The sequence below is a fragment of the Charadrius vociferus genome, unplaced genomic scaffold (assembly GCF_000708025.1).
Source record: "Charadrius vociferus isolate BGI_N301 unplaced genomic scaffold, ASM70802v2 scaffold287, whole genome shotgun sequence".
Lineage (NCBI taxonomy): Eukaryota > Metazoa > Chordata > Aves > Charadriiformes > Charadriidae > Charadrius > Charadrius vociferus.
The window spans coordinates 3,134,636-3,148,012 of NW_009649568.1; the positions used below are offsets into that span (position 1 = coordinate 3,134,636).

Below are 13,377 nucleotides of genomic sequence, written 5' to 3' on the forward strand. Positions count from 1 at the left end.
ATAGCTAAAAGACGGAAACAACATCCATAGTTGGAAGTCTTATGATGATTTTAAAGATGTATCACTCTTACAATCTCATTTCAAGCCAGTAAAATCTTACACTTGTAAAAATTCAGCTACAGTGTGATTATTGATCGCAAGTTTTCAAAGATCACTTATATACCCAGTATATCCCTTATAACTTAAATCCCTGTAGGATTCAGTTTCAGGAAAACTGGAAAAACAAATTAAAACATCAAATGACATGCAAGCTGTGACAAGAAAGGGAAATTTGGCAATATTTACCATATTTAAATTGTTGCCTCTAGCCTTTATTTTGTGTTTATTGGTTGAAATGTCAATGGACATTTATCTTCTAAGCATTTGTGAAAAAGCAGGTTGAATGCAAAATAATGTTTTTACCTAGATTCCTGTAAGCTTTTTAAGGTATAAGGCATTTCCATGGGCTTGAAGAGGAGAGTAGGCTTCCAGAAATTGCAGCTTATCTTTTTATGCAATTAAATATTATAATCATTCTAGCCAGGAGAATAGCAGTTGGAATAATATTTTCTCTAATCTGTAATATTATCTACTTTAATCTATGAGAAATCCAGTCAAGAAGTGTGAACTCCCCTTGTTAATCTTCATAAGCGTAACCCTTCTAAGCAAAACATGTGAAAGGCTAATGAAGGATCAGACCAGTAAAAGGTTTAAAAATTGAAGGCAATGTGCTTAATAAGAAAGACTATTTATGTTTAAAAAATATGATCTCTCACTGATTTACTTTAATCTCGCTATCTTGAAGCAACTTTAGAAGCGTCTAAAAAAGTAGAAAAACTCCATCTTTAGGATTCTAAACAGCAGATTGGTTGGGAATCTCACTAAGATGTCTGCACAGCCCTAAGAAAGTGTGAAATTTTTCCTTTAATTTCTGTTTTTCTGTTCTTTTCTGCAGAATAACAGTTTCTGCTATGTGTTTCATGGATTTCAGTAGGTTTCCTCTGGACACTCAGAACTGTTCTTTAGAACTGGAAAGCTGTAAGTTTAATTCATACCTGTTCTTCATATGTGCCTTGTTACCAGCACTCCATCTTGTTCATAAGACCTTTTTCACTTATTTTGATGTGTGACTTGAACCCTTCAACCTGTACATAATAAGCTGTGACCAGTTTGGGATCTTTCCACAACTCAGTGAGCTTTGGGAAGACAAAAAAACCTATGTTTGTTTCAACTGGGTTAATATTCCAAGGCCTAAATCTAAAAATGTTCCCTCTGTCAAAAATCATGGTTTTTTCTAAGAAAAAAGTTCACATTAAAAGTAAAATAAGACGTCAATATTTAACCTCATGGAAAAATGAAAATGAGTGCTTGCATTACTGTGAAATGTCTGCTTTCTCACCCCTGACTCAGTTGTCTGTAGTAAGCTGTAGAGCAGGTCAACAAAGGTAATTCTGTTTTGCAAAGCCTTTTGATATCTCAAAATTTATTTTTATTGGGATTATGAGTAAAACTGGGATGCTGGTTTGTTGTTTAGTCTTGGAAAAGAGAACAGATCCCCAGCATTCAGGCAGTCTGCTCAGTCTGCTCACACAGAGCTCCACTCCTGTGTGCCTTGTCATCCTGAGCACGTCCCCCATCTGTCAGGTAAGCTGCTGGCAGGGCACAGGACTGGACTCCACTTGGAACAAGGTGGAATACGGTCTTTGCAAATTTTTCCATGTCAACAACTGGCAAATTGCTGTGAAAAGAATGTTTCTTTGCAGTTTTCCCAAATTGTTTGAGTGGTCTCCTATCCCTAAAAGAAAACAGAAGCATTATTCTAGCAGAAAAGGTGATTCAGTTTTTACTTTCTCATAGATGCGTACAATGAAGATGATCTGATGTTATACTGGAAACATGGAAACAAGTCCCTGAGCACAGATGAGCACATCTCCCTCTCCCAGTTTTTCATCGAAGAATTCAGTGCTTCCAGTGGACTAGCTTTTTACAGCAGTACTGGTATAGTAAGCCCCTGTCATTAGAAGAGAGACACACAGGAAACAATCATGCAGAATGTCTTTCACATTCAAATTTGTTGCTAATAAGTGATCATTACTGCTGAGAGATCTCAGTCAAAATGAGGTCTGTCAATCACACTAGTCTGTCAGTCTAGGTCCTCGGTTGTCTTTACATTACCAGTGTAACACGTTCTTGATATTAGAAGAAGAGGCCATAATAATACTTAACAACTGACAGTACGAACCTAACAAAAATGCACAACAAACAAATATATGCTGTTGGGAGCTCTTGCAAAATCGTGGTGGTCTCTGAAAGCCACTGGAGTATTTGGTTTATAGGAATCTTTGGGTCCTTGTTATACAGAAAAGCTTGAAAATGAAAACCCTAAAAGTTCAAGTACTAGAAAGCAAATGAGGAATCCCAGTGTGTTTTATTGTCTAAAATCTCCTAATTTTGGGAGCTGTAAAATGTCATTAAAAGTCTACTAACAATAAGATTTCTACATGAGAGCATGTATAACCTATTGAGGTCTACTTCATGGTTTGCTTAATGTTCCATGTTTATATATAAAGCTGCAGAAAAAAAAAATCCCTTTATGTCAGTGCTACATTGTTTAAATACAGGTATCTGTCCCAGACAGGTTTTTATTTCTCCCTATAGATCTTGAACTTTACTTTCTGGCAAACTGCATAAGACTTTAGTTTATTATAGTCTTGATTTCATGCTGGGTGGGTTTTATTTTCTTTGTATTTGCACATAGAATTATAAATTTTGTATTACTTCTTTGTGTAAGTAGCCTAACTATACATTGTTAACCAGCTAAAATAGCATGCTTGCTACACTACTTTCCAGTCTGAGTCAATTCATTTCAGTGCCAATATTGCCCTTTATATCAAGGCAGATTAATAAAATAGAAATTATGCCATATAATATGATAAAATGCATAACACTTTGGAAAAAAGTCTTTAAGACATACAGAAAAGCTGCAAATAGCTTTATTTACTGTACTTTATTTACAGAATGGCTTCTTTTTGTTTTTAAAAAAAGAGCAATTCAAGTTTGAGGTGGCTGATATTGAATGCAGAAATTCCAGTTTAAATTGTGATGCAGCCTAAGCAGTGAGGATTTCACAGCTTGATCAGGTTCTTCATCCTTATCTCTTGCTCGTGTATGAGCTAAGAACAGAGCTCCAGCTTTCAAGAGCCACTGTCATGTGAGAAGAGGGCTAGTGATATCTTACTACCATAACTGTGCCTTGCTGAGAGCAACGTCAAATTTGTCCTTGTTGCAAGAAGGAGACTGGGATATTTTCCACCAAACTGCTATCACTGCGTGTTGGAACTCTGTGTGGTTCCGGGAACTCAGCTGGCTTCCTTGTGCCTTGCTATTCTCATCAAAAACACTTATGCAAGCAAATACAGCCTTGTGCACAACAGGGCAACCTCATAGCACCCCTGTACCCAGGCCTTTGCAGCACCTTCACAGCACCTTTGACTTCACAAATTGTAACTGCTTAACACTTATATGTAGATGCTTTGATGATGAGCTTACTCAGCAGGGTAAAGGTGAAAGGAAAGAAGTTTTTTTAAGTCACAGGGACCACTGGGAAGTAACTGAATAATGTGTGTACCATATCTGTTAATTAGAACACTGCCCTTTGTAGACATACACTTATCTTTGGCTTTGAGGGTTTGCTTCAATCAGGAGGTTCTGGTTTCTCTTCTTTTATTTTGCTTCTTGTTGGAAGAAAATGATTACACATAGACCCTGCTCCCCAGAGTAACAGTGGGGAAGCTTCTGCACAACTCTAAAGGCAGCCATCTCCCCCTGAAGAGTCTCGGGCAAAAAATGGACAAAAATGTGGCTCACAAAGCAGCCTTCTGCATTTTAGGTTCTGCATACCCTTTCCTGTGAATCTCAGTGACCCACATATGTGTAGCACTTAGTCTTTTACAGTTCCCTGGCCTGCAAAGGAGCAACAATTTCAATGCATTTTCGAGATAATAATTTTTAAAACCAAAACCCTTCTCCACAAATGAAAACACATAGACCGTGTTTAATATTAGATAGGATTATTGTTGAGATACTCTTTTTTTTTATGAAAACGCTTTTTTATATCACGCTTTTCGTGATGGCATGACTGCTCCAACATAGGCTCATTGATGACTCTATATGTACTGGACAGGCAGACGCAGCGCAGCCAGCCACTTTTGTCTTCTTTTCACCTCACTATAAACTGATTTCCCTGCAATCGCAGGAGGTACAGCACACATACTTTGCTGCACAGACAGAGCACGCCCCAAAGTTCACTAGATGGCACCCTTTCCTCTAAAGTCGACGCTGGGCAGACGCGCTGGTCTGACCGCAGGAAAAGAAGCGCTGCTTGTTGCTGGGGTTTTGAAGCGGGAGAGAAGGCAGGCTACTTTTGGGGGGAGGCAGGGTGTTGGCTTCGCTGTCCTTGCTGGATTGGACAACGATATGCTGTCTTTATTCTCCCGGTAGTTTCACTTGAAGTCTATTTACCTTTTTTTACAATTTCCTAACCTCAGTTATAACATAGTAGTTAAGTTATGCAGTCGTGCTGCTTCACTCCCAAGGCAGCAGTATTTTAATGAGGTATGACGGACAGTTTGTAAGACACTACATAAAACCAAGGTGTTGGTAATATTTCTTAGGCGTTTACTATTACTGATGCGGAGACACCATTCCTACTGAAAGGAAGGGGCCAGTGAACAGAGCTTGCAAATAACACAGCTCTCTTCCCCCCAACCTGTTCCTCTCTCTTTTTTCAATAGGTTGGTACAATCGACTTTTTATAAACTTTGCACTCCGGAGACATATTTTCTTTTTTGTGCTACAATCCTATTTCCCAGCCATGCTGATGGTGATGCTGTCTTGGGTTTCATTTTGGATTGACAGAAGAGCCGTTCCTGCCAGGGTATCACTAGGTAAACCTTTAACGTGTATTCTTTTGGGAAGTATAAAACAGATAGGTGAGAGGTTTTGAAGTTACCTTAGCTTCCTATTTACACAGGACATGAGCAAGTATACTTCATTCCTTTTTTTTTTTTCTTTTTTTTTTGCAAAGTCTTGGTTGTTTTTTTCCTCCCCTCTTCCCATCAAAGTAACAAGTAGTAACAGGTAGTCAGATCCCTCAAATCTATGGTTCATGAGAAATACTTAATAGGCATAGCAGAATCTATTGAAAAGCTTTGCAGCTCTGCTTTCTGTCTAGAAACATTTGATATCTTCCTACCAACTTGGAACCAGTTTCCTGACTTTTCTGATGTAGCAAATCCTTTCTTTGTTAGGCACCTTGAAAACATTTGCTTTGGTGCCTTAACTGTGCAAGACACACAGGCTTCTGTGGAAGCCAAAGAGTTAGTTGGACATCTTTCTGCTCTCACAGTTTTAGTTCTGAACACCACAGCTCAGGAGAAAAAAGACTAATTGCCGTGGGTTTTTTTTTATAACATTATTGTTTTTCCTCGGTGATGAATCAGTTGATACCACTTCAAGACTGCCTTTGTTGGGAATATAATGCTGATGGCCTTGGAATGAGTACATTTGCTCAAAGATTAGCATCTCTGTGAAGATCTGATGGAAATTTGTTAAGATATCTAATGCAATCATAGTGCACCTGAGTCCTGCAATTAGTAATGAAGTTCCTGTTCTTCTCACTGATGCTAGTCCCAGAAGCCAGCTGTATGTTGCCGTATTTCTTAGACAAGTGAAAATTTGAGGATCTTTGTTTAAGAAACAAACTTGCATGTATTGAGGGAGCCGTCAATTTTTATCTATATCAAGCTAGAAAAAAAATAGGACTGTAGCTACCTCAGATCCCTTTCTATTGGCACAATCTAAAGCTATTAATACCTGAGATATAAATCTATTTGTTAGTCTAAAACCAAATTATGTTACCTCCTACCTACTTTCATTAATGCAGCTACCAATTCCTTTGATTTCTAAGAAATTTAACTTCATCTTTAAAAATAAACTTTTAATTCTCAGTCAGTCATTGGTAATGTTGTCAAGATGGTTTTGCTGATCATGTTCTTTAATTTACACATGGATTTCTGCAGAAGGCTATGCATGAGGAGTTCTATGAATAATGCACATTTCATTAGCATAAGAATACATAATCCATAGGCAATGTTAACAATAAAGTTTAAAAAGCTTATCTCCCTAGCCTAGAGTATACTTACTCTAAATAAATTGATTTCCTCTTACATGGTATATTTCAAACTCCATCCTTCATCGTAAGGAACTTGCAGAGAGGGAGAGGGAAAACTCTTGTATGTTCCAGTGAACTTTAACTAGCATAAAACTGGAGAAAGGCTATACTGAGACCCAGCTGAAAGGCTATGCTATCAGCCAATGGTGTCTCACAGATGTTACTGAGATGTCTCCACTTCCAGCGCTACATTCATTTCTTTAAAAGCAGGGCCTGGGTTGGGTGTTGGGTGTTGGTGTTTTGTTTTGTTTTTCTGAGATAGAGCAAAACAAAATGAGGCGAATAGCTGCATGTAAGAGAGATTTAAAAGATGAGGGTGAAATTCTGGACACACTGAAGTAGACAAAAATATTTCTTAGTTTCAATGGATACAGCTTTTTTATGCTAGAGTGTTTTTAGAGACACATGGAGTTAGGACAGAGACATACACGCTGATAACACGTTCTCAAGAAGTACAATTTGAGAAGGGGTTAGGAGGGAAATTGGTGATTCTTCGGGGATTCTCTGGGACAAGAAAGTGTGCAGTGGAGACCCCGGCTCTGGGAATTGAGGGAAAACCACAAACCTGCTTTCACTTCTCTATCACCATTGAATCACCATTGTGTCCCCACTGTTCGAAACTGGTGTGCCACAGCTCTAATTGTATGCACTCAGAAGAGAGATGATTTACTGGTTTCAGTATTGTATGTGATAGGTCCTTCATGGTTCACTCCACTTTCCAGAGCCTGTGCAATGAAGTTAAAGGCAGTGTCAATCATATGCCCTCACAAAGCTGTACTGTCCAAGCAATTGTGATGAGCTAAACAGAACCAGCTGGCCAGTAGTATGATAACCTCCCCTTTTTCTTTGGCAGGTATAACTACAGTGCTGACAATGTCAACCATCATGACGGGAGTAAGTGCCTCAATGCCTCAAGTGTCTTACATAAAGGCTGTGGATGTGTATTTATGGATCAGCTTCCTTTTTGTCTTCCTGTCTGTCATTGAATACGCAGCAGTGAACTATCTCACCACAATTGAAGAGAGAAAGCAACTCAAAAAAAGGGGCAAGGTACAATGCTCTGTGTTTTGTTGCCTTCAGAAAGCATCACAGAAGCCACAGAGTAATCCTGATACACCACTGTGATAACAGTACAGTAACCATCTCTGTGACTCCACTCTGTATCGCACTTCTCTTTACTTGGCTGAAGGGAGGAAATGTCTCATCCTGTTTGAGATCTTGAGAAGGTCTGTGCTCTCTCTCCCTTTCTTTTATTGGGGCAGAGGTTAGGGAGCACATCTCCTGTTCCCCCCCTGCCCCCCTAGAGGAAGGGAACCTTCATTCTGTTCTCAAATATCTATTGATCAAGGTATTTTTCCTCTCTCTGAAATACACCCCAAAATGCACTCATGTAATACTCCCTCCTGTTTCCCCTTGAAGCAGAGGCTATTGCTCCTTCTCCTGCTTTGCCATTTTCAATTAGGAAGATGGGTTTAATGATGCCTTTTTGTCCCAAGACCAGATAAATGACAAGGTCATTTTTAGAAAAGTGTGCCTGAAGCAGAAACGTTCACAGGTTAAATTTGCTTTCTATGAAGCACTCCCTTAAAACCTTTGCTTCAAGAATATCCCCTCATGTAAACACATTTGTTGGAATATCACAAGGGGAAAAACACCAAAAGGGTGGATATGTTGCTCACGTGATTTGATAATCCCATCAAAAAACTACTCATGGAAACATTTGAAGTAATTTCCCACAACTCCAGCAATGCAAAGCGACAGGAAAGGGAGAGTTTCATGTTTCTATTTCAGAAGCTGGGGCACATATTGCCAGCCAGAAGCTGGCAATAAGCAGTCAGACAAGTGTGTTTTATCACATGTACCCCCTTCCTCACTCATGTCCTGTACAAGGGGGAGGGCCCCACAAATAGCAGTACTGTGAGGTAGTCCTCCATATGCTCTCCACAGAGGGAACACCACTGAAGAGAAAGCTTTCTTTATTTTCTGTTTTATTTATTTATAATTTACTAAAATGGCTCCTGCTAGACGCAGAATAACTATTCTTTGTTGCCAGGCTTCAGGAATGTATAGTATCGATGCAGTGCAAGCAATGGCTTTTGACGGATGCTTTCACGACACAGATGTGGACATGGACCTGCCTTCTTTCTCAGACCGCTGTGAAGAGAATGAGACTCGAGCAGGTGCAGCCAGCGTCTCCAATGCGGACACACCTCGCATGAAGAGGAAGAGATCTCTGAAGGGAAACGTGGGCAGGATTATTTTACAGAACAATCATGTTATTGACACATATTCCAGGATTATATTTCCCAGTGTGTATATTGTGTTCAACTTTTTTTACTGGGGTTTGTACATATGAACAAAAACCGTTATAAGCTAGACATTATTTTGCGTATGGGGGTAGCATCATGCTTTAAAAATAATGCAGCAGCAGTAGAGGAAAGGGTTAAAAGTTTCCAAAACTGACGAGGCTGATGAGCCTCGTCATAAGGAGGCTGGTTTTGTTAGAAGCAAAACTGTTAATGAAAAACTTTCACGAGCCTGGTTTCTCTTTCAATTGGACTGTGCAGTGCTTCACTGGGGCAATCCAATGCACGTGCTATTACTGCAGTAGCATAGAAGCGGCGTGCTTACTAAGGGAGCTCTTTGCCACACACCTAAACAGAAAGCAGCTCCCACCTGAAGTATTACCCAGTCTCTACCTGCACTTTAACCATTCCTCTTTAATCAGCCTCTCTGTTGCTCTCCAATTGTGGCCCATTTTAGCAGGCAATCGGCACCAATCATCTTCAAATAGCTCCTATCCTTATTTCACTTGCTGCATTTAGATTTTGCTAGGCAACGCGTATGCACCTCAGGAGCCTTTCTCCTCGGATGGTAACCAGAGGGAAAGTGATTATGGCTTAGCAGTGGGGTAGGGACCAGCAGGAAGTAAAGCTGATGGGGCTTTGTACATTGGGCATCATCAACACCTCAAGAAAAACGCTCACCCTGTCAGCTGTCCCTGACTTTCCACATGACCACTGGGAAGGGCCTTTATTTTAGAGAAATCATAATCACTAGTCCCACAGGCAGCAGAGGAACAATGTCCCAGACCCAATGCACTCAGTGTCTTAGAGCCACTTCCCAGGTGGATGACTAGCGTCACCTGCACCAGCAATGCCCCTCATGTGACACCAACACACCTGTGCCTCTTGTAGACCTGCTGTCATCACCTGCTTTCTGCATTAACTGTTCATTTCAGAAATGTAGGCTTTGAGGCAGAGATTTTAGAAACTTTATCAAGAAAACAAACCATGTCTTCAGTAGAATCTGGTTCTTCTGCTTTATGTTGCATACGTGAGCTTTAGGTTTTGCCTCTCCCCACCTTTGGCTTTTGAGATTGAATGTTACAGTGAAGAGAAGCTACATATGCCTGCTTGCAGCACTGATCCCCAGCACAGTTCAAGACACCACACCGAGACACACAGGAAATAAAAGGAAGCAGACGTGCCAAAACAGAGCCATATACAGGAATCCCGTCTGTCCCAGATGAATCCTGCATAGAAATATCCTTAGGTTCAGGCTAAGGAGGTTGAATTAAGGATGTTTGGGGACACACAAAATGTGTTCAGAGCTCTAGAAAAGAACCAAGATTACTTTTGCAACTTTCCCAAATAAGGAGAATTTTCCACTTAAATTCACTGGGTTTGTCTGTCATTTAATGAAATGAGTTTAAGTTTACAAAGTCAGCTCAAAACAATGATTTGTGGTGGCAAAAAATGTCACAAAGTAAATGCTTGGTCACTGCTTGGTCAAGATTAGGAAATGCGAATAAATTTAGAAGCCTGAGCCATTCTCTGGTTTATTTGATTTTCCTGCTCCAATATTGTTTGCTTGTAGTACAGTGATGTCTTCCACTGTTTCAAAAGGCTGCATCTGTCAAGCTCCCCATTACAGAGCTGGAGAAGCTGGTGACACACTGCATGCCGGGTGATTGAAATCTGATGGAGTGAGTGGGTACTTTGGCAGCCAGTTCGCTGCCAAACAAACGATCAGAGCTAAGACGGCTTTGATACTCTTCCAGGAAATCCTGTCATGGAAAGCAGAACCGTACCAGGAATGACAATGCTGGGAACGTAAAGCCAAAGGACACGCAGGCTTTGACAACAGCACCAGCACACTAGACCTCAAGCTGATCCAGTGTGTAATATAGATACATAAAAAAATTACCACGACATCCTCATTACTGCATTGCTATTATGAAGGCATCCTGCACAGATGTTCCAGATTGCCTGAGAAGATCCCATCTAATTGCTCCAGATGTGTGTGTCCCAAACTTTTCACATGAACTAACATAGCACCATTGTTTTCACATACTTTTTTTTAAATCTGCCTTACGGGAAGGGGTATTTGTTCTGTAGCCAACAGCGAATCCTCAGCCCCCAACAGAAAAAATACGCACGTGCTTCTTGACCCAACCCGGTTCCCTCTTACAAATTTCTTACAGGATCTCCAGCAGCAGAAGCCCCGCAGCGCAGCTGTGCCCAAGCCCCGTGTGGGCTGTCCGGCAAGCAGGCCCACACATGGAAGTGTGGAGGAAAAGAGATTCCTGCCTCCATTTAACTTCCGGGCACATCCCATACACGTGCCCAAATGCTGCACAGCTTGCTTCTGTGGAGGAAAACTGTTAAGTTACTTTGCAACTGTGAATGTAACCGTTGGCAAAGTGTTCTCCCCACGGAGAGTACTACATAGCAGGTTTTATTATGATAATGAAGAAGATGATTGCACCTTATGAAGATCAAACTGAACTGCATACTTTTACAGCCAAGCTTATAATTTCTATCTTCTTAATGCATGATAGGGATGATAGCAGGATCAATTATGCTTCAAAATTCTATTGCTCGTACTAATAGTAAACAATAACAAACAGTATTTAAATACATTATTTCTTGTTTAGAGGGCATTAGAGGGCTGACTAAAACTCACATGACCCTCTTCTGAAGCTTGTGTTATCTTCCAGAAGGGGACGATAATAAATACTTTTAGTCAATTTGTCTAGACAGACCAGCACAGAAGTCCTTTAAAAAAAGTATTCACAAGTGTTTCCCATTCCTGTTATTTGTGGCTGGTTTTGCAGCCAGTCAAATGTAGGGATTTTACTTCCCTCAGCATTTACTAAAAGTTAAAACATCACAGCCATTACGTAAATACATATTTGTTTGAGTATTCATCCTGGCGATATTCAAGCAGTTATGCTGAGAGTGCTTTGTGGATTTTTGGAACAGAAATAACAGCTCGTAATGGCTTCTGTGACCAGCTGAGGTGCAGGAAGTGGCCTCCCTATTTTTAGCATCTGCTGCTACACCCATGTCTATTAAGAAAACATCCTGTAAGTGTCAATGTAGGTGATGCAAACTTTTAAGTCTGGAGAACTACTTCATTCTTCAAGGCTTTATAATTCTCATGAAAGGAGTAAGCAGAATTGCATGCCAGTGAACTGTTTTTCAGAGAGCTACAAAAATGTATGCCTCTGAATATCCCAACTATTGGGGATTGTTTACACTAAAATATTCACAATTTAATACATTTTGCAAAGTGTCCTGAATGTTGAGTGACGTCATGATGAACTAAGAATGAGTCAGAAAGTAGAGAATGTAATCTTTTTCTTCCAAAGTCACAGCCTAATGAAAAGAAAAAAAAAAGCTTTATAGAGAAACTCAAATTTTACTAATTCATACACATTTGTACAATTAGGATAACCTTAGCATTCACCCCTGGCAAATTCTCTCTTCTGGTAGCCCATCCACATGCTGATTAATCTATATTTCATGATGAAGTGGCCACGATGTCTGGGTCTGCTGGTGACCCAAGTGGTCCAGGTGGTAACGGAACAATGACTCAACAGGATGAGCCGTGCTTGCCTTTTTCTGTCCTGGATTCCCTTTTCCCATGTATTATATTTTGCCAGTTTCTCTATTGGCACGTAGGAGTTTGCTGGATGCATTCACGAACGCAGAACCCACTGGAATCATATGATGTTTCCTCCGAAAGGTCCAGCTAGTGCCGGGGAAGCAGGAGTTATTACTGTGTGAGTAACACCCACACCACAAGGAGAAACAGGATCGCAAAACCATTTGCTATAAAGGGAAGGATCTGAATGGGTATTTTCAATGTGAAAGGCTCTATTATTTCCTTCCACCAGTTGTTGATAGAACACAGTCCCCTCTCTTATCTGTCACTGAAAGGTCCTTCTAAGTAGCAAACTTACGCCCAATATAACTTTCTTACATTAGCCACGGACTGTAAGGCTGCTGAGGTTTCCAAAATTCACCTTTTGCTGGCAGTTCTGCTTTGTATGCTTCAAGCTATCCGTACACAAGAACTAAACTTTAGCAAAACCTGCCTAACAATTTTTCTGATGTCTTTCAGCCAATGTAAATTAAACCATTAACAGGCGTCTTTAATAAAGGTAACTAAAAATACAAGTTTTCATGTGCTCGGTGAGGATTCTAAAAGTTTCTTCTCAGAAGAGCCAGAGGGGCTCTGGAACAAGATTTTGGTCCAGGAAAAAAATAATGCAGCTAAAGCCCAGGTACTTCTGTGTGTATGAAATAAAATTTTATACCAATAACCACAAGGTTTTATGTTGTATCTCCTAATTTAAACCATGTAATAACTTTAGTGGAGATACTGTTGTGTAATTACCCATTGGTTTCAAAAAAATTGAGATTTCTCTCTTGCACATTCACATTAAATTACTTCAGTAGATGAAGAAATACTTCTTGCATGGATTATGTTTTCAGGTGGTGATTGCTTTAAAACTTTCTAGTTTGGGTGTAAAGAAAAAAAAAGAGGTTGACATTACATTCTCACCACCAACCGAGGTTAAATGGCGTGAAACACTGCCCACCGTTACTGGCTGAGACCAGTGAACGTTATTCCAGCTCAACATCCTATCCAGGGAAGCTGTGGCTGCCCCATCCCTGGAGGTGTCCAAGGCCAGGCTGGATGGGGCTTTGAGCAACCTGGTCTGGTGGCACCGCGCCGCGGGACACCGATGGCGCCCGCCCCGGCCCAGGGCACGGAGCGTCTCCCCTTGCCCGAGGGCTCCTCCCGGCCGGCGTAGCGGCTGCTCGCCGGCACCCTCGGGCGCCGGGACACAGGCCCGAGGCGTTGGAGGAGAC

The 13,377-nt window shown here is 40.7% G+C and overlaps 1 protein-coding gene across 1 annotated transcript in view; it reads left to right on the forward strand.

Annotated features, from left to right (window-relative positions):
- Positions 1-8,567, forward strand: part of GABRR3 (gamma-aminobutyric acid (GABA) A receptor, rho 3) — a 30,502-nt gene extending 21,935 nt beyond the window's left edge. The window contains exons 5-9 of the mRNA XM_009890097.1: positions 935-1,017; positions 1,837-1,977; positions 4,773-4,925; positions 7,065-7,261; positions 8,265-8,567. Coding sequence (XP_009888399.1) covers positions 935-1,017; positions 1,837-1,977; positions 4,773-4,925; positions 7,065-7,261; positions 8,265-8,567 — 877 coding nt within the window. The remainder of the gene's footprint in view (positions 1-934; positions 1,018-1,836; positions 1,978-4,772; positions 4,926-7,064; positions 7,262-8,264) is intronic.
- The last annotated feature ends 4,810 nt before the right edge of the window (positions 8,568-13,377 follow it).